Raw genomic sequence first — 22,060 nt, 5'->3', positions numbered from 1 at the left:
ACGTGTGAACATGTTGCCAGAGATATGATGATTTTAGGCAAGCATTGAGTTCATCAGCCGGTGTTGAACCAGGTATCACAGGAAGTGTCTGGCGAAAATCACCCGCTAAAAGAATTAATGCACCTTCAAATAAATTAGAATTACTTCTCATGTCCTTTAAAGTGCGATCAAGCGCTTCTAAGGATTTTTTGTGGGCCATGGTGCATTTATTCCACACTATTATTTTATATGTTTGCAGGATTTTACCCATTGAAGAATTTTTCTTAACATTACATGTATAATCTTCAGAAAATTGTGTTTTCAACGGTAATTTGAGTGCATAATCTAAAAGTGTTGCTGCAATACCTGATGACGCAATGGCTACGGCAATATTCTTTTGTGATCTAACTTTAGCTAAAATTAATGAGATGAGAAAGGTTTCTCCGAAATAAAATGAAATAAAATCCTCCTTGTAAGAAATAATTATTAAGAAATAATATATGTACATAAATATCATTAATTAATAAAATACTTTAAATATTAAACTTTCTTTGTCTTATTACTTTATGGTTTTGGATAGTGACAAACAAATATTAATAAAATTTTTATAAACAAAAAATGCATATCAATATATTTTGAAAATTTTTTATTTTATATCGACAGGAGTAGCAAAGCACGCCGGGTTTTAGCTAGTTTCAACATAAAAAGTAGCCTATAGTTCCTTCCAGACATACAGGAAGAAACTGTGAAAATTTCAGGAAAATCGGTCCAGCCGTTTAGCTGGACCGAAACAAAAAAACATACATACATACAAACACACTTTCATTTTTATATATATAGATTCTAGCTCTAATAGTTTCTCAGATATAATAATTTTCCTATTTAATTTTATTGGGGACTCCAAGCCCCCCATGACGAAAGTCCGCTCTTTTTTCTAAAATATGTTCAGATGAATATTTAAGTTCTTAGTGCAAAATTTGAAGAATTTAGTTCTATTAGTTTCCCAGATAAACAAATTTTTGTATTTTATTAATGTGAGAGGTACTGCTCCCCTCATGGGTAGTCCGCCAATTTATTTCCCAAAATGTTTACATGGATGTTAAAGTTACTCGTGGAAATGTTTAATATTCTAACTATAATAGTTTCCAAGATAAACGAATTTTTGTATTTAATTTATATGGGAGGTGCCACGCCCCCTAATGCTAATCCGCCCACTTTTTGTCTTAAATAATTATATTGATACTAAAGTTGCTCCGACACAATTTGAAGACTCTAACTATTATATTATCTCAGATATACAAATTTATATTTTCTTAATATGGGCGTGGCACGTCGCCCACATGAAATTTCAACATAAAAGGTAGCCTATAGTTCCTTCCAGACATGTATGTATGTATGTATGTATGTATGTATGTATGTATGTATGTAGTATTGTATGTATGTATGTCTGTATGTATGCTGTATGTATGTATGTATGTATGTATGTATGTATGTATGTATGTATGTATGTATGTATGTATGTCTGTATGTATGTATGTATGTATGTATGTATTATTGTATGTAGTATGTCGATGTAGTAGTCTTGTATGTATGTATTGTATATGTATGTATGTATGTAGTATGTATGTATGTAGATGTTATGTATGTAGTATGTATTATGTATGTATGTATGTATTATGTATGTAGTATGTATGTATGTCTGTTATGTATGTCTTTGTCTGTATGTTTTTCTGTCTGTATTTTCTGTCTTTATTATTTTGTGTATGTATGTCTGTCTGGTCTGTCTGTCTGTCGTCTGTTCTGTCTGCTCGTCTGTCTGTCTGTCTGTCTGTCTGTCTGTCTGTCTGTCTGTCTGTCTGTCTGTCTGTCTGTCTGTCTGTCTGTCTGTCTGTCTGTCTCTGTCTGTGTCTGTCGTTGTGTCTGTCTGTCTGTCTGTCTGTCGTTGTGTCTGTCTGTCTGTCTGTCTGTCTGTCTGTCTGTCTGTCTGTCTGTCTGTCTGTCTGTCTGTCTGTCTGTCGTCTGTCTGTCTGTCTGTCTGTTGTCTGTATGTCTGTCTGTCTGTCCTGTCTTCTGTCTGTCTGTCTGTATGTCTGTCTGTCTGTCTGTCTGTCTGTCTGTCTGTCTGTCTGTCTTCTGTCGTCTGTCTGTCTGTCTGTCTGTCTGTCTGTCTGTATGTATGTATGTATGTGTTGTGTGTGTGTATGTCTGTATGTCATGTATGTATGTATGTATGATGTATGTATGTTTGTTTGTTTGTTTGTGCTTTATAGACTGCTAAACGGCTGGACCGATTTTCCTGAAATTTTCACAGTTTCTTCCTGTATGTCTGGAAGGAACTATAGGCTACTTTTTATGTTGAAACTAGCTAAAACCCGGCGTGCTTTGCTACTCCTGTCGATATAAAATAAAAAATTTTCAAAATATATTGATATGCATTTTTTGTTTATAAAAATTTTATTAATATTTGTTTGTCACTATCCAAAACCATAAAGTAATAAGACAAAGAAAGTTTAATATTTAAAGTATTTTATTAATTAATGATATTATGTACATATATTATTTATTAATAATTATTCTTACAAGGAGGATTTTATTTCATTTATTTCATTTTATTTCGGAGAAACCTTTCTCATCTCATTAATTTTAGCTAAAGTTTGATCACAAAAGAATATTGCCGTAGCCATTGCGTCATCAGGTATTGCAGCAACACTTTTAGATTATGCACTCAAATTACCGTTGAAAACACAATTTTCTGAAGATTATACATGTAATGTTAAGAAAATTCTTCAATGGGTAAAATCCTGCAAACATATAAAATAATAGTGTGGAATAAATGCACCATGGCCCACAAAAAATCCTTAGAAACGCTTGATCGCACTTTAAAGGACATGAGAAGTAATTCTAATTTATTTGAAGGTGCATTAATTCTTTTAGCGGGTGATTTTCGCCAGACACTTCCTGTGATACCTGGTTCAACACCGACTGATGAACTCAATGCTTGCCTAAAATCATCATATCTCTGGCAACATGTTCACACGTTAAAATTAACAACAAAACAATTGCTGGATTTAGGAAATGGAAAAATGACAATTGAGCCAACCACAAATTGTGTAAAGTAGGATCACACAATCAAAGAAAGAGTTAATATATTGTGTTTTTCCAAATCTTCAACGTAATTTCAAAAATAGGCAGTGGTTATGTGAGCGTGCTTTACTGGCACCCAAAAACATTGACGTTAATTGTATCAATAATATTATTTTGAATAGAATCGATGGTAATTTAAAAACATATAAATCCATCGATACTGTTACAAATAATGATGATGTCGTCAATGTATCCCCACGAATTGAAGTTGAAAATTGGCGTTCCAATTATTTTATTGCGAAATATTGATCCACCACGTCTTTGTAATGCTACTCGATTAACAGTTAAAAAATTAATGAACAACTTAATCGAAGCAACGATTACAACTGGCCAATATAAAGGATCTCAATGACAACATCGGAAATGCCATTCGACTTTAAACGGTTGCAATTTCCTACACGTTTGGCATTCGCGATGACAATAAACAAATTTCAGGGTCAATCCCTGCAAGTGTGTGGAATAAATCTCGAAAATCCATGCTTCACACATGGTCAGCTTTATGTTGCATGCTCGCGAGTTGAGAAACCTTCTGATTTGTATACCTACGCGCCTGAGGGGAAATCCAAAAATATTGTATATCCCAAGGCTTTAGAATAGGAAATAATTATTAAGAAAAATTTTAATTGTAAATATTAAGTCAATTAAATTTTAGTAATTTTGTAATATTTTGTAAAATTATGCTAATGAATAGGAATAAGAAATAATATATGTACATAAATATCATTAATTAATAAATTACTTTAAATATCAAACTTTCCTTGTCTTATTACTTTATGGTTTTGGATAGTGACAAACAAATATTAATAAAATTTTTATAAACAAAAAATGTACATCAATATATTTTGAAAATTTTTTATTTTATATCGACAGGAGTAGCAAAGCACGCCGGGTTTTAGCTAGTATATATGTATATATATATATATATTTGGGTGGGTCGGAAATAGGCTTTTCGCTCGGATCAACTTGTAATAGTGAAATTATGTTGTCTTTTAACGTCAAATGGAAGACTGTAAAATATTTTTCAATTATTTTGAGGGTAAGAGCCCGCGCATCGCCGCCAAATTTTGTAAATGCGTTTATATGGGAAAAATTACACTTTTTGGAGTTTTTTACAAAATGAGGCTTTAAGTATTAATTATTGCACAATTTTATAGCAAAATCGTAATATCTGCAAAATTGTCTTTCCAAAAAGATGGAAAAACTCAAAATTGGTTAAAAAAAGGTTGAGTTATTAAAATTTCCCCCGAGAATTTTGTGATTCTGAAGTCATATAAAAGTAAATATAAGAAAATTTGTTTTAGTTTTGAAAAATTTTACAAACAAATATTTTGTTTATCTTTATAAGATTCATAAATATGCTAGTACGAATTTTTGTTCAAATTGGATAACGCTTACTTGGTTTAGTCTGTGGTCGAAAAAGGGCCATTATTTTAGCAGCATCTCCAAAACTCCATTTTCAAACTTTAAAAAATTTTGTTAAATGTATTTTTAAAAATTAAAGTTTTCTATACTGGATATTACAAAGGATATATATAAGAATTAAACACATAGTTTTATCGTACCTGCGATGTGAAATTAAAGGATTTCGGGAAAAAGACAGCTTTTGCCATTAATTAAGTAAAAATTATATTATTATCAATTGTTGCTTAATTTTGATCAATTAAATTGCGATTATTATTTCCGAGTCCATGAAAAGGTTTTTTTGATAAAATTTCCGAAATTAAAAATCATTAACCCTCTAAAAACCGGGGTCAAAATCAAGTTTTTGTATATTTAATATTCTTCATTAAAAATAGCGAAATATTGTGTATTTTATTATGAATTCATTTTGACCAATTACACGAAAATATATCCAGAAATCTAGGAATCAAACTTCTTCAAAAATTAACCCTCTGTCATACTTGGGGTCAATTCAAGACCGATTTTTTTAAACACTACAAAAACACTTTAATTTTGACCCCGGTGTTTAGAGGGTTAATGATTTTTAGTTTCGGAAATTTGATCAGAACTAACTTTCCATGGACTCGGAAATAATAATCGCAATTTATTTGATCAAAATTAAGCAACAATTGGTAATAATATAATTTTTACTTAATTATTGGCAAAAATTGTCTTTTTCCCGAAATCCTTCAAATTCACATCGCAGGTACGGTAAAACTATGAGAGGTATTAAGCTCATTCTTTCTGTGTTTAATTCTTATATATATCCTTTATAATATCCAGTATAGAAATCTTTAACATTTAGTAATCCATTTAACAAAATTTTTTAAAGTTTGAAAATGGAGTTTTGGAGGTGCTGTTAAAATAATGGCCCTTTTTTGACCACAGACTAAACCGAGTAAGCGTTATCCAATTTGAACAAAAATTCGTACTAGCACATTTATGAACCTTATAAAGATAAACATAATATTTTTTTGTAAAATTTTTCAAAACTAACAAAAATTTTCTTATATTTACTTTTATATGTCTTCAGAATCACAAAATTCTCGGGGGAAATTTTAATAACTCAAAACTTTTTTAACCAATTTTGAGTTTTTCCATCTTTTTGGAAAGACAATTTTGTAGACATTACGACTTTGCTATAAAATGGTGCAATAATTAGTACTTAACCCAGCAAAAACTCGGTAATGGGTTGTACTTCCATAACCACTTACTTTTCAATGACTACTACTTACCGTCTGCATTACATAGAAGTACTCTAGTAATGACTTTCTTATAATCTGATATAGAAGTACTTTATTTTCGGCTTTGTCATTTTGTTTGCACATTTTATTTAATTGCGTTTTAAGAATTGTGTTTTAAAAAAATAAAACAAAATTAGTTTTGTTTGTGAAAACCATTATTTGACGCGCAATAAAATAGCTAAGCAGTGGTGCAGTGTGTAGAACATTTGACTAACAAACCGAAGCCCCTGGTTCGTATTCTAGCTGGCTCTTTTTATTATTAAAAAACAAAACAACTTACTCAACAACTGTTTTGTAAGGAAAATTGCAAGTACTTCTTTAAGTCCCTATTTGTAAGCCTGCGTAGAAGTACTTGCCTCCAATGACATCACCGTGTTAAAATAATGACTTAAAATGCTAATGAAGAAGTAGTGAAAAGAGGTTTTATTAGCTATTTAACTCATTACTTTTCAATGTAAGTTTTTCCTGGGTAAAGCCTCATTTTGTGAAAAAACTCCAAAAAGTGTCATTTTTCCCATATAAACGCATTTACAAACTTTGTCGGCGATGCGCGGGCTCTTACCCTTAAAATAATTCAATAATATTTTACAGTCTACCATTTGGCGATAAAATACAACATAATTTCACTATTAGAAGTTGATCCGAGAGAAAAGCCTATTTTCGACCCACCCTAATATATATATCTAATATAGCATTATATTTAACATACATATACACTATGAAAAAGGAAAATAAAATGATTTTGGCTATCATTTGGTTCCAAATTGCCTAAAAATAGTGCTGAAAAAGTTTTAAAAATTAACTTATTGTTGGTTTAAGTGGGTGACCCTACAATAAAAATCTTTGAATAATTCAGATTATAATTTCTACGTTTATAAATTATTAGGTTGAAATTTGTATTTAGGGAAAGCCAAAGTTGCACAAAGGCAACAAAGATAAGTTTAGGATTTCAAGAATTTTATTGGATTAAAATAATTCTAGAGTTAACCCGATAGTGGTTGCGATGTAAAAGGCCGGAAAAACGCTACCCTTGTATTTTTATACATCTCCGGGTTCATATATATTAATAAATTCACAATAGCTTACGATATAGGTTAATAATTCACAATAATATTTGTACATATGTAAATTACATAGGTTACATTAGATAAAAAATTACTTTTTTAAATTCAAAAATAATATAACTTCAAAAACATAAATATGTATACGCTTTTTGTTCAAACTGAGTTTGAACATGGCGCCGCCCTTGTAGTAATACAACCTTTGTTAACCCAAGTAGCAAAGTACAACAGCCAACGATTTAATCGCTTCTGCGATTATCTTAGTTGTTGGAGCAGTAGAATTTAAAATAGCTTTATTTTTTGGTATTTTTATAAATAATGGGTTTACCTTAATACACAAACGTACCAAATCCATTTATTATGGGATGATTTTAATACGGAATTAGAAATGCTTATTCAATATTTTTTTTTGAATTTTTTAGATCGGAAGTAAACAACCAGATTCTGGAACCGCGACATTGCAACTAATAATATCGCCATTAATTCTCGAGACTGTTCTGTCGAAAAATGTTGTGATTAAAAAGTTCCGATGAAATCATTTCTTTCAATATTTCCATTGTTACAAATATTTACATAGTCCAGATTTTAAAAACAACTACTTCAAACCAGTAGAAAAATATATGGAATTTATTGTAAGAAATTTTAATTATTATTGACGGTTTCCAAAAATTGATCTCAATCTCAACAATTTGAATCATAAATCGCTGGAAAAAGATCTATGTTCTCTAAAGCTTCTATAGAACTATATCTGACGATAGCAAACTCGAACTTAAATCATTGATTAAAGAACTAGTTCCAGAAACGTTCCATTAAACGAGTTTGTTGATGCGTAACGCAAAAATTTTTGGTTGTGAATATATTTGAAATTGAGAAAATCATATTTTAAGAAATTGTCACTTATGACAAGTGCTTTTTAACAACGTTTAAAAAACAGCTTCATTTAATGGCCAAAAAAATTGTATTTTAGGAGATCGGACTATGCAGATTCAAATTGTATTGTATTGAAAGAAGTTTAAGAAGACATTTTACAAAAAAAATTCATAAAAAATATTGGTGGTACTTTTTGGAGACTGTTTTTCGAATGTCGAATATATTCGACATTTAACTTTGACCTTCTATAACTCTCTAGGGAAAACTCAAATTCAAAAAATATTATTTTTCCCGGATTCAGCATACTCAAATTATCTAAATATAAATATAAGTTTTCAAGGTTTTTTCTAGACATAAATTATTTTTGACCCTGAAAGGGTTAAAATGTAACTTAAGCTCATCAAATACGAACCGATATTTCTACAGATAACCAGTAAACATTAATTTTTATGTTGTACATAATTAATTAATAATTAATTTTTAACCATATTTTTACAGAAGAACAATTAAAATTGGCAAAAACACATTTGAAAAATGCTAAAAAAGTGGTAGGTGCTAGATTACATTTTTTTGTGCTGAATCATACAAAAACACTAACGTATCCTTTTGTATACACTGAAAATAATCCATGTTATGTTCTTTTAAAATAATTATTGTAAATTTAGAAAAATATTGCGAATTAAAAAAACAAATTTTTATGTTTTTTAAAAAAAAATAAAAAATTTTACAGGAAATTAGGCAGCTAATTTCCTGTAAATTTAAAATTACGTTTAATTTAACTCGCTTAAAATTACGAAAAAAAAAAAACAAAAAAAAAGTCGTAACAAAATAATTTTTTTGTGAAATCAAAAATAATTCTTGTATATTACTAATTAATTTTGTTACGAAAAAAATTCGTTATTTTCGTTAAATATTACATGTCTTAACAAAATTTCGTATTATACAGGAAATTTTCGTATATATTACGAAAAAAGTAGTTACGAAATTTTATTTTCAGCATGGATTATTTTCAGTGTAGGGAGCGTTTCGTACATTAGAGGTTTTGAGCTCAAAGGGACCCGCGAAATCTATTCCCGTGGTTTGGAAAGGCACCGAAAGAATACATCTTTGGGAAGGTAGAGGAGCCATTATTTGTGCGCAATTTTGTTTGTATATAATGCAACTTTTGCATTTGCGAATTATTTTCTTAACTCGGGGTTTAAAACGAGATATATAAAACTCAATTTGAATCATTCTGCACATTTGATTACATTCTGCGTGGACCAGAATTAAATGCAGATCAGTTAAGTAGAGATGGCAAAGTCGAGAATTGCCGGGTAAGATTATTGGGAATCGCTCATTCTATGGCAAGGAAGACTCTGATAAACGACCATGAACTCGCATATTTCCCGCTGAATCGATGAATGGGTTTAAGGTTTTAAGAGAACTTTTGTCAGATATTATTTTATATTCCTCAACATAAATTGATTTTTGAGCAATAGTTATAAGCCTATTTTTTGTAAATTTTACTTCTTTGTGAGTAAGAGTGGTTGAAGAGTAGCCAGTATATGTTTTACGTTTGGATAGGCTTTTATTAAAAAATCTGGAAATATAACTTATTACTCTCAAAGAGTGGTTGAAGAGTAGCCAGTATATGTTTTACGTTTGGATAGGCTTTTATTAAAAAATCTGAAAATATTACTTATTACCCTCTCTCTTTGATATGATGAGAAATTATCTAATATATCATAATTTTCAGCTGATATGTGCAAACTTTGAACTCTAGTTTTAGGGTTTTTAAGGGGTTTCGTGCTGGCCATTGAGATTGTTGACTTGTAAACCATAAAGGGTTAGTTGTTAGATCTTGGGGTCGACAACCTCGAGTGCCCAGATCTTCGGAGTTGTTATGAGTTGGCACATGATGCCAAGTAGCTTTTGGTAGTAGATTATGTATTTGCGATGTTTGGTTCGCCACATAAGGTTTAGACAACCATCCTAGCACTATTGCGAATCGGTTCATAGTATAGTTTCTGTATCTTCAAAGCTAAGAGATTTGATGACATAATTGATTAATTTGCGAGCAATACAGCTCCGTTAAGTTCTAAACGAGGTAAGCAAATTGTTTTAAGGGGAGCTACTTTGCTCTTTGCCACTAATAATTTTGAATATACTATAAAGTTTGATCTTTGACTTCTTATATAAACTGCAGCACCGTATGCAGATTTTGAAGCATCGCAAAACCCGTAAATTTGAATATGATCTAAAAGTTCGTATTGAATCAATCTTGGTATTGTAATTTTGTCTACATTGGAAAGATCAGAAACAAGATTATTCCACATTGAAAGTGAATCTAAACTTACATCGTCATTCCAGTCTAAACCCTCTAGCCATAAATGCTGCATCAACATTTTGGCTCTTATAATTACAGGAGTTAGCCAACCATCTGGGTTGAATAACTTTGCTACTGCCGAAAGAATTATACGTTTAGTAACTTAAGAGGATTAAGAAATTGGAGTGAAAGAGTAAGTGAAGGAATCGGTAAGCGCACTTAATTCCGAGAGTTCTTGTTGAGCTACTTTCGTAAAAACATAGAAAATTGGAATCTTGAGGTAAATGTGTTAGAAGTTGGCTATTATTGGCCCTGAGCTTTTTTAAGTGGAATCCTGCGGATTTCAGTGTGGTTATTAATTCGGTTTGAGCTTAAGGAGTTTCATTAATTGTATAACCGCCTGATAATATGTCATCAAGATACGTTTGGGTTCGCAAAATATTAGCAGCCTTGGGGAATAGTAATTCTGAATCTGAAGCGAGTTGTAGGAGTGTTCTAATAGAAATGGAGCACAGTTAACTCCATATGTGACCGTTTTTATCTGAAAGTCTTGAAATGGGCCGTTATCTTCATTTTGAAAAATTATTCTTTGATAAGGTCTTTCTTCGGGAAAACTGACCTAGAGCCAATATACGGGAAGATCCTAAGAAGGTAGTATTTGGGAATTATTTTCTAAAGGGCAGTCTTACGACATATCTCCCACTTGAGTCCCGAATTGTGTTTTGTTTGTAAAAATCTTCTCAATGTTGATCTTCAATTGACATGGAATAAACGGTTGGAATTTCTTCCTGCTCCCAAAAAGTTATTGAGAATTGACGTTTCTGAGGGGACCAGATTGGTTGTAAATATTCTAACAGGTTGGATAATCGGGCCACTTAAGACCCAACCGAATACAGTGTTATACGTGGTAGCTTGGCCACAAACATTTTTTTTAATGCCATCCATATTTATGAATCATTCGCAATTGTTTCCTAGCATAAGGTCGATTTGTTAAATGTAGGATTCGCTAAATCGAGATTTGATAAATCAGAAGAATGAGGAAGATCAAATGATATAGAAGGTATGGGTTTTGTTATCTTTGGTAAGATTATAGCATCAACTGGAAATCTGAAGTTGCATTTTTTGGAATACAAGAGGAAATTACATTCCTTAGTAGCAGAATGGGACATGCAAGCAACACCTGAAACATCGTAGTAGGATTTTTGAGTAGGAATTTTGAGTAGCTGCACAATTCTTTGAGATAAAAATGACCTTGTAGATGCTGGGTCTATTAGAGCTCTTACCATGAATAGTTGGCCCACATATTCAATATGAACTAAAGCAGTTCGAAGCAATATTGAATTACTATCGATCGACACATTTGAATGAACTTGAGATTCTTGAGTTATCTTATAAGGTGATGTGAAGGAGAGATATTTTCATGGTTGTTAGGTTCTCAATTAATAAACTACCAGATGATTGGAAATTGTTTGAAGAATTTTGATTGTTATTAGGTTTAACTAAGTAAAGGGAAGTATGGTGATTTTTTTTTGCATATGAAACATGTATTTTTGCTTGGGCATTTAAGTTTAACCGTCTTGTCTATACCCGAGCAAAATTACGTACATCAATACCCAACATACCCGGGTATGTCATACAATTTATATGGCTATTTCATCTTTTTCTACATTTCTAGTGTATAATTCAGATAATTATTAAAACTAATTTAATAAAACGTCTGTATATATAGCTTTTGATCATAAACCATTAAATTTTAGCAATTTCTTTTAAAGTTTTCTTATTGCTTTCCTATTAACAAAAATATCATATGCAAAAATTCTAAAGAAAAACGCCTTCATATATATAATGTACATTATGCAGAATTTGACTTTGTAAAATTTTGATTTCAAGAAGCTATTACTCAGTGACCGGGAAAGATAATTGAACAAAACTTTTTATATATTATTTATTAAGGCGTATAAAATCGATGAGCATTAAAGAAATTGCTTTTGCTTTCGTAAATATTAACCTTTTTTGCAAAAACGATTGCAAAAATTAAAATTAAAAAAAATATTTTTGTTTATACGAGAATAAAATTATTATAATCAGCATAATCTTACTTTACTAAAAAAAATATATTTCTCAAAATCGGATCATATTTGTTAATGTTACAGGGTCCACAAATATATCACATTCAAATTTATGAATAAAGACACATGACTCTGTATTTGAAACTTAATTTTGTTGTTTTGTTAAATTTTTTTCATAAGATACAAGAATATATATAATTTTAATAATAAAACATAAAATTTATAATGAAACTTAATTTTTGTACGATAACTGACATATAATTTGTATACATACCGGGGTATGTTGGGTATTGATACACGAGGTAAAAATAGATAATCGGTCATAAATCAGTTTAATATATATACATGTAACTAATTTTTGGAAAATGTATAGAAAACATTACTCTGAAAGCACAATCAAGCCGATACGATATATAGATCTCGAGATATATCACTTCAAAAATGAAAAACATACCCGGGTATGTGGGTATTGACATAACGGTTAATATGTGTTGGTGATAAGCAATTATTGCAAATTTTATTGGCCAGGACATAATCAACTCTTTGTTGAACTGTATATCGTCTAAACTTGGGGCACGTTCTTAATATTTGCACACCGGACTTCACATAATTTGCACACCGGACTTATTTTTTCCTGAGAAGCAAAATATTGAAATTGAAAGTCAGATAAATTTTGAATATTAGGAAGACTCATCCTATGTTTTATAGTTTCCATACTAGATATCCTTTCTACAGCTTCATATCTGTCTTTTAAAAAAGTTTCTAACCGTGACCATATTATGATTTTGCGATAATTTTGAAGCGAAAACAAGAACGTGTCACCGAAAGAAATCCATTTCTCATAACTGCCCTCAAAGACTTCTGTGTCACAGGGGGGTAGTTTTATTGAACTATCTGAAATTGGGGCGGGATCGAATTTACATTGCCAGTCCGAGAAATTCTAAGCAAATCTAGCATATGAGATCTACAAATGTAGTAGGATTCAGAGCAAGCATTAAAGTTAACCTTTGATTCGTCTTTTAATTCTTTGAAATTTTCTGTAATAAGGGAGAGCATAAAGTTTTCGTACGATAGTTCCAGTTTTTTCCATCTGTTATCTAAATCATTTTGCTTTGTTTCAAGCATAGAGTCTGTTTGGTCTTGAATATTTCGCACACCCAGTACAAAAGTGACACAACTCAAAAAAATTTTTTAAAGAAAAGGAAACAAATTTTTTACAAATTCTGAAAGATAAAGAAAGACATAACGTTTTTTCTTGAACAGTTAACAACAACAAAATACACTAATATTTTTGTAGAGTTAAACAAGTATCTTGTATATAGTTTAAGGCTTAAACTTAAGGCTTAAAGAATATAAAAACGCAAAAATAAAATTTTGAGTTGTGTCACTTTTGTACTAGGTGTGCGATTTGTATTAGTGAAATTATCGCAAAACGTTAGTAAATGTTCACAATCAAAAAGGGACTTTTCCTGAAAGTGAGATTGGCTACTTCTCGTTTCGCCTTCATTTGTAGGTCTTGTAAACATAATTATCGTAAAGAATTTTAGTTTTTTTATGAAATATTTTTTTTTTTTGCAAAATTCTGCTTCACAAAATGATTGGCAAAGAGATTTGTTAATTTTTAAGTTTTCCTTGTGTAGAAAATTTATTTAATGTCTATGACAAAATAATAAGCTTTGTTGTTGGATAGGAGTATATTATTTGAATATACTAACTATTGCTAACAGAAGTTTCAGCTTCAGGTTTAGAGAAAGAATTCATTAGATTCCGATATAATCGACAAGAATAAAATATTTATTTTTATGAATTCTTTTTGGAGACAATTATCGCAGGTAATTGTTGAAAACTTATCGAAAAAGTTAATTTTAGATTTACTGTTGATTAAAAATTTGTTTCTTTATAAGTATTTATCATGTTTTCATTTCACAAAAAAGAGAATTTATTAAAATAAATTAGCTCTACGATTTAGACTTTTCTTTGATGACGAACCTTTAACTGAGTTTTGATGAAATAGAGTTTTCTTTGTTGATATATATTTGATGATTTCAGTTTTTTAAATACGAAAAGTTGTTAGAAATTATACACAATTTTTTTTTAGTTCACATCGAATAAATGCAGCATTAGTTCAAAAGTTATATAATTGTTCATCTTCATTGAGTTGGTTGAAAACTTATTTTCAATTTAGATTACATTAAGTTTATTTGACGTTATAAAATATTTATCAATTTTGTATACTAGGGATTACTATTATTAGGTCTGTTTACTTTATAGGGAACTATCGTCGTAAACAAATGTGTTCACTACTAACTATCATCCCCGATTTGCACAATGTATTTTTATACAAATTGTTTGCAAATTAGTTGACACAAGTTATTTTTGTCAATGTATATTAAATTGTAAATATTTAATTTAAAATGTTCAATAATGTCCTTTTTTCATAAATAGTAACAAATGAAAGCTTAAGCCCGAACTGTGTACTTTTCTTTAAATACCATCACTGATGCATGCAAATAATGCTAATGAAGCGGGTATATATTTAATTCTCTGCTACTGACACTGTGAAAAACCAAAAAAAAAACCAACCAAGTCATAGACGAATATAAGATTAAAGGGAATAAAATTAATTGCAAATTACAAAATTTAAATGCATCCCGCTTATAGTGCTTTTCCTTTTAAACAGTTGTTACACCTAAATTTGATTTGAACAAGAGCCAATTTAAATTATGAGTATTTGAGAGAAAATGTTTTCTCTTAACGAATGAGGATTAAATGAAATGCACAAAAATTGGTTGATTTATGTTTTTTTATGAAAAAAATTACAACAACTATATACAATGTATATTATACATAGGTCGTTAATTTGTTAATATAAAAGTCCTTGTTTTTTTTGTCAACTTTTTTTAAATAGAAATAAGTTGACTTTTAATAAATAGGAAAAATATGAACACTTAAAATTTTTTATGTTTGATTTTTGTTGTTAATCACTTCATTTATTATCCAATTGTTCTGTACTTTTTTACTCACATATGTACATACAATACAGCAGGTTACAATGCCATAAAATTTGATTTTTTGGGAAGAACTTGTAGTTGGACGCAGGCTATAATGCCTTTCCTTGCTAAATGACTGAGATGTGTTTGGTGTTTGGTCAACACTAATTCCTTAGATTAAATGACCTGCCGGGATAAACTTGCAGGTGGCCGATATAAATTTGATGTTGACTTTGATGACTTGCCGGTATGTGTTTAGAATTGGGTCGTAGGTAGCGCTGTGGGTTTGTGACTTTACGAGACCAATATATTGTATATATTAAAAAAAGAAAAAAGTCCGTAGCTAATTATTTCACAAAAGTCTATTAAACAATTCTAAAAAATTGCATTTCCCAACGAAAGGCCATTGAAAGGCCTAACCTTAAGCATGTTGAGTTTTATGAAATGTATTGCAAGTTCTTCCTTACTAGACATACACGCAAAGATTTTGCAGCATAACCCCGACAATATATTGGTCTCGTAAAGTCACAAACCCACGGCGGGAAGGTATAATACTTTATTTGTTTATAATTTTTGATTAAATGAATAAGAATGGATATTATATTGATAAATGATTTATTTAATATTGGCAATTATGTATGAAATACAATATTAGATAAATGTCCGCATCTGTTAGCCTCACAAATGCGAGCCCTTTTGAGCACATTTTTCATTACATTCTCACACATTTCACGCGGTATTTCATTCATTTCATCACGAATATTTTGTTTGAGTTGCTCAAGCGTTTCTGGTTTGTTTGCATCAACCTTACTTTTCAGATATTCCCACAAAAAGAAGTCCGAAGCTGTCAAATCAGGCGACCGTCCCATTTCTGGAAATAACGTGTTGTGGAAAGAGGTCTTGCAGTAATTCCATTGTAATCCTCATGGGCGAGCTGTAACATCCTATTGGCATATGTACGGCGGTGTAAATGGCCTTGTGGAAGAAGCTCTTGTGTCAACTGAATCTTATATGGAAACAAATGCAAATCCTTGTGCAAAATTGTGGCCAAAGTTGTTCTTTGAAGACCAAGCTCCAGAGCACGGCGTCGAATTGAGGTTGATGGATTGTTTTGAACACTTTCTTGAGCAGCAGAAATGTTTTCAGGCGATCTTGCAGTCCATGATTGGGCCTATCACCTACATACTCTCTTTCTTCGAAATCATTCACTACATGATAAATAGTGCGTTTTGTTGGCACGTTGTTTCTCACAAAATTTCACGTAACTTCCTCATCGTCACAGTAATCGATGACTGATTTTGATAAAACGTTTTAACCATTAAGACACGTTGGTTTATCGAATATTTTTCTATAATAAATTTACCATGTGTCTAGTTCACGACTGCGAAATATGAGTTGTCAAGACTACTGTTTTCCAAAATGGCTGCAAATCAAAGTTGTATACCTTCCCGGCGGACACCCTGTACTTTAAATCTATTATTTTTAATGAAAATATTTTACAGAGTACTTCACACTGAAATAATTATCGACTTGGCCTTTTAGTTGTTAATTCCTTTTTAATCTTTCCTTTGATAGAGCTGTGTAAAAGTTTTAATGATAAAATTCAATGTTGCCAATTTGTTTTATTTATTAAATTTGACTGGTTTGCTGGTTCGTTAATAAATTAATACCAATTTTAATTTAATATTAATTTATTATTTTACTTTTGTCTACGTTTAGTTAGAAATTATTAGGTTGAAATTTGTAGTTAGGGAAAGCCAAATTTAGTTGTACAAAGGCAACAAAGATAAGTTTAGGATTTCAAGAATTTTATTGGAATAAAATAATTCTAGAGTTAACCTGATAACAGTTACCATGTAAGAGACCGGAAAAACGCTACCCTCGTATTTTTATACAACTTCGGGTTTTCGAAGATTAATAATATAAATATAAATAATATAAATTCAAAACACATAAATATGTATACGCGTTTTGTTCAAACTTAGTTTGAACAATCTTATATTTATCAATAATGAATTAATAAAATTTGTTGTAATTTACAAAAATAATTATTGACCAAGGTTTTAAAAATTAAGATGACATATTATGGAAATAGATGACAGAAAGAGGACATACATTTTAAAGGAGACACACAGTTAAAATAGATGATTGTCCTCTAAAAAAGAGGACGTATGGTCAGCTTTGCGTTTTAGGTGAAGTGGACCTTATATGGGAGCTATGATCAATTGTAAACCGACTGAGATCTACGTTGGTAGTATGATTTCTGTTCATATTATATTTGTGAAAAATTTTGTGTTGATACCGATATATTTGAGGGAGTCATTCATTTCCGGGAATATATTACCTTTGTATGGGGGTTATAAGAAATATTTGATTAATTATTATGAATTTGAACGTACTTGAGCCCTGGCAGAAAAAAGTAATGTGTAACAAAATCCATCGAAATATCTTTGGTAGTTTTTAAGAAAACTAATTAAGATTTGAGAAAAAAACATATTTTTTTCAAGGTAGTCTGAAAATTTTACTCATAACTTTTTACGTCGCTAACCGATTTCAATGATTTTCAACACCAAACTGCTCAGGATAATGGCAAATATTTCTGTTGAATTTAGTTGATTTCCTTTTCTTAGTTTTAACGTGAGCTTGTTTTACACAGACAGACGATTCAGAATTATCAAGGACCCAGAATATATATACTTTGTTGGGCCTGAATGAATATTTCTTGGTGTTACACACGGAATGACAATCTTATACATATATACCCTTTATCACTGATGGTGGTGGAGGGTATAAAAATGTGACAACACAGGTGACCAAGATTAAACTTTATAGAGTGTTAAACGGCTGGCTTATTTTCTACACATCTTCACGCTTATTATATTATATACATAATTCTTGTTACTTTAAGACAAGAATTATGTATGTATATAAAATAAATTATGAAGTACAATATTAGCTTTGTTTTGAGGTACTAAATGTGTTTCTATTATTTACCGTTCTGGAGTTATAGCTTCATATGTTAGTTTTTGGCCAAAAATTTGGATTTTTTCAAACTTTGAGGGACGAGCGGCACGTGTTAACGTCTATTAATCGAGCTCAAATTTCTTAATATCTGGAAAGGGGAATCGTTTTGTGGGGTTAAGACGAACAAGATTCCGACATTTTATTCTCCCTATATAAGATCCGGTCAGTCTAATAAACATGCTATAAATTTGTGCATAGTTCTATAACTTCAAGATTAACTACATTTTATTAATTTATTTATAAAAGTTATTAACTTTTACAAGGTTATATAAATCAAGTTAGAAAGCTATATTCGGCTATGCCGAATCTTAAATACCCTCCACCTGCAAGTGTTGCGGGTGGGTCGGACTCAAGAAGATGTTGTTGAATGTTTTGTTTTTTTTTTTTTTGATTGATGTAGAAAAAACCGACACTGGTAAAGCAGAAAAAACCGGTTTTAAAACCGGTCGAAAAATCGAGTCGATCACACTAGCAGGTAACCTAATTTTCTTTTTTAACATAATATTAAGCTTACGCTATCGATAAAATCCTGCGGCATATTTATAATTGATGTGGCAAAGTAAAATGATTTATTGGGATAAATAAGCAACTAAAAGAATACATGTGTTATCTGATAAATTTGGTCTCAAATGTGATAAGAATTAAATCCCATTAAAATATAAAGAATAAGACCAATATTAAAATTACCAACTTGAAGTTGAATTGAAAGAGAATTTTAGAACGAGAAGATCCTAAAGTTGTATATATAAGATAATGTTAAGTGTAGATTGTGCTTTTGTGAACAAAATTATGTGTGGCGTTGAATGTGTTAGTTTAGGTGTATGTACTGTCCACTTTATGTTATTTACACATATCCCTCGATATTCATGTCAAGAGCCCAAGAATACGTGATTTTTTTTTTTTTTTTTTAGAGTTTCTGTATAGTGGCAGATAAAAGTATAGATGTATCCTCAGAGAGCTCTTTTAGGAATATACGAATAATAAACGCGTTAAAGCTAGATTTGAGAAAAACAAAACTTGTGCCCTAGAAATATAATGAAGAATAAGGCTATATTTAAAATTTTATCAACAATGCAAGGGAAATATGTATCAATGATTGTTTTTGATGTCTTCTGTGTTAGTTTTAAGTTATGGATCTAGTAATTTAAGTATATATTTGTTTCTATGAATAATTATAACAATGTTTTGAACTTAATCTTTATAACATGTCTTCTTAATTAGTTCGGTATAAGCAATGGTGGAGTGGTAAGTTGGGGAAGTCCAGTGGATTTGGGTCGTAAGCTTAAATTGAATGCGGATGCAGCTACGATAAGGTCGGGAGGGCAGAAGAGACGAACAGCTGTCTCAGAATATCTTCATGTGGTTGTTTTGGTTTGTTAGTTTCAGTGTTTTGTGTAGTTTTCATTTCGTTAGTGTTCGGTACTGTACCTGGTGAGCAGGGTTGGAACCTCCTGCGATCCATAGCATGCTCCCTGGTCGGAAACCTCACCAGGGAGCACGTTCCGTAACACAAGCTACTTTTTATTAAAACCCGATATAAATATGTTATTAATGGTTGAAGTTATAGAAAGGTGAATGCATCACTAGAACAATAACAACATGTATTTTATTTTTGTACTAGAATGAGACTAATGTCAAAAATGACATAAGAACTGTAAACAAATAACATTCTTAACATGTAAACAATAACAACTTTTGACATTATGCATACTCTAGCCAATATAGCCAATTAGGGTTCTCCTATAAACCTATTGCAGCCGGGATCCATATCGCAGGAGTTGGCTGACATAACTGCTCCAAGATATGGAGAGTGTATGTCAGTGGAACACTTGGATATGATGATCGGCGAAGAAATGCCTTTAGAAGTGAAACGCAATATCTTGCGAGTGACCCGAAGTGTCCCCAACTGTATTGTGTTCGTTTCGTTTTGTTGTGAATAGTTTTCGTGTTTAGTCCGAAATCGTTGTTAGTGTAGATTTTTGTTTAATGTCTGATATCCTGTCGTATCATGTGTATAGCGAAGTGTGTTGTATCAGCGTTAAGTTTCAGTCTTTCTAGTGACAAATTTTAGAAGAAACTCGTAGTTTTTGTTATTGATAATTATGTTCAGTGTTAAATGTTGTACAATGTCTGATATCCTGTCATTGATATGTTTCATGAAGTGTGTTGTATCAGAGTTGTCTGCATTTGTCCTGAAAATGATTTATACTAGAGTTCAATTGTATAAAGTTATGTATTATGTTAATTGTTAGTGATACCTGATAGCCTGTCATGATCTGTTTCGTGAAGTGTGTAGTATCAGTGTCATGTGCAATTTAGCTGTAGATAACTTTGTTTTGTTGTAGTATTGTTGATTGTATACCACTTGAAGAATTCGTAAAGTTTTGGTAACCGCTTTGACCTCCACATCCGTCCATCATTGCCTAAACTAATTAAAGAAACATTATGATTATAAACTGTTAGCTATTTATTATTATATTATAAATTTTAGTATCATTTATCTTTATATATGCATGCCAAACTTAATTATGAAACTGCATGCATGCATTTTAATACTTTTTTTTATAGTTTTACTTATGATATTACTTATTGACTTATTTATATTTTAAAATTTGTGTTAGTGATTTAATATATTATTTATTTATATATTATTTATTTTATTGTTTACGTATTTGTGTGTTTGATTATTTTATATATTTATACAATTATATGTTATTTATTTTAATGAAATTATTCAATTATGCGTTATGTATTTATTTACTTATTTATATATTTGTTTAATCATTTATTTATATATTTACATATTTATATGTTTATTTAATCATTTATTTATTTATTTATTTATTTACATATTTATTTATTTATTTAATTACATGTTTATGTTATTCGCTTTGTTATGTCCAATTTTTACATTAAATTTTAAGTTATTTATTATTTCGTAATTTTATTTTCAGTTATAATCCTTTTGCATGTTTTAATTATAAGTTTATTATTGCTTCATTGTTTTTATTATTCATTCTAATCATTATTATTCTCTGCCATGCTTTGTCACACACTTTTCACTGAAAATTTTGCCACATTTTTTTTTTTTTTTTTGATAATACACAGGATTATAGTCAACAGTCACTTTCTATTTTAGCTTTTAGGTACTTACTGTTTTACAATTTCAAGTTTCTATCTCGTTAAAACCTTTGTATTTTATTTAGAAAACATGTTGCCAATCTCCATACAGCCTTTACTTTTCTGATTCTATAGAGTTCATATACATTGATAGTAGCTAATACAAAATTTTCTTTATGTGAGTACACTTGTGTAGAGAAATCTGTCATCTGAGTGCAATATTAGTATTAGAAAATGGCAATATTAGCTTTAAGGAAACTGTGATCAATCCTGTGATAGTAGTGTTTAAGTTGTGTTGTCTTTTCATGTACTTTTATACAAATACCAAATCAGTGGAGTTGCAATGTTTATACTTTGAGTAATAATGTTGTACGAATCCATTTCATCATTTTGACCTAAAACAAGTTAGAATGCTATATTTGGCTCTGCCGAATCTTAAATACCCTCCACCAGCAAACTACTTTTTATTAAAACCCAATATAAATATGTTATAAATGGTTAAAGTTAAAGGGCCGAATTTATAATTTATACCAAAGAAATAAATTTTACTTAAGTATTAAAATACATACTAAGTATTAAAGTACTTTATTTCCCTTATAGAGAACTGTAAAACCCGGCATATGATTTGTTTCCGTAATTAAGATACTATTTATCATTTTGTAACTTCGTTATGCATATATGTAACTAATTTTGATTACCAGTTCGAAAAAAAAATAATCAAAATGATTTATCTATACACAGAACATACTCATGTCCAGTTTAATAATAAATTATGTGGCATTAAGTGGTTTTCAGAAGTGAACCTTATATG

The 22,060-nt window shown here is 30.4% G+C and overlaps 1 protein-coding gene across 1 annotated transcript in view; it reads left to right on the top strand.

The window, feature by feature from the left end:
- Positions 1-7,401, top strand: part of LOC119611662 (glutamate receptor ionotropic, kainate 2-like) — a 39,215-nt gene extending 31,814 nt beyond the window's left edge. The window contains exon 5 of the mRNA XM_037967318.1: positions 7,291-7,401. Coding sequence (XP_037823246.1) covers positions 7,291-7,401 — 111 coding nt within the window. The remainder of the gene's footprint in view (positions 1-7,290) is intronic.
- The last annotated feature ends 14,659 nt before the right edge of the window (positions 7,402-22,060 follow it).

This window comes from Lucilia sericata, unplaced genomic scaffold (genome assembly GCF_015586225.1).
Source record: "Lucilia sericata isolate MDLA Ls3-8-SP2 unplaced genomic scaffold, ASM1558622v1 Contig001509F_arrow, whole genome shotgun sequence".
NCBI classification, from domain to species: Eukaryota; Metazoa; Arthropoda; class Insecta; order Diptera; family Calliphoridae; genus Lucilia; species Lucilia sericata.
This window is presented reverse-complemented; position numbering and strand designations above follow the sequence as displayed.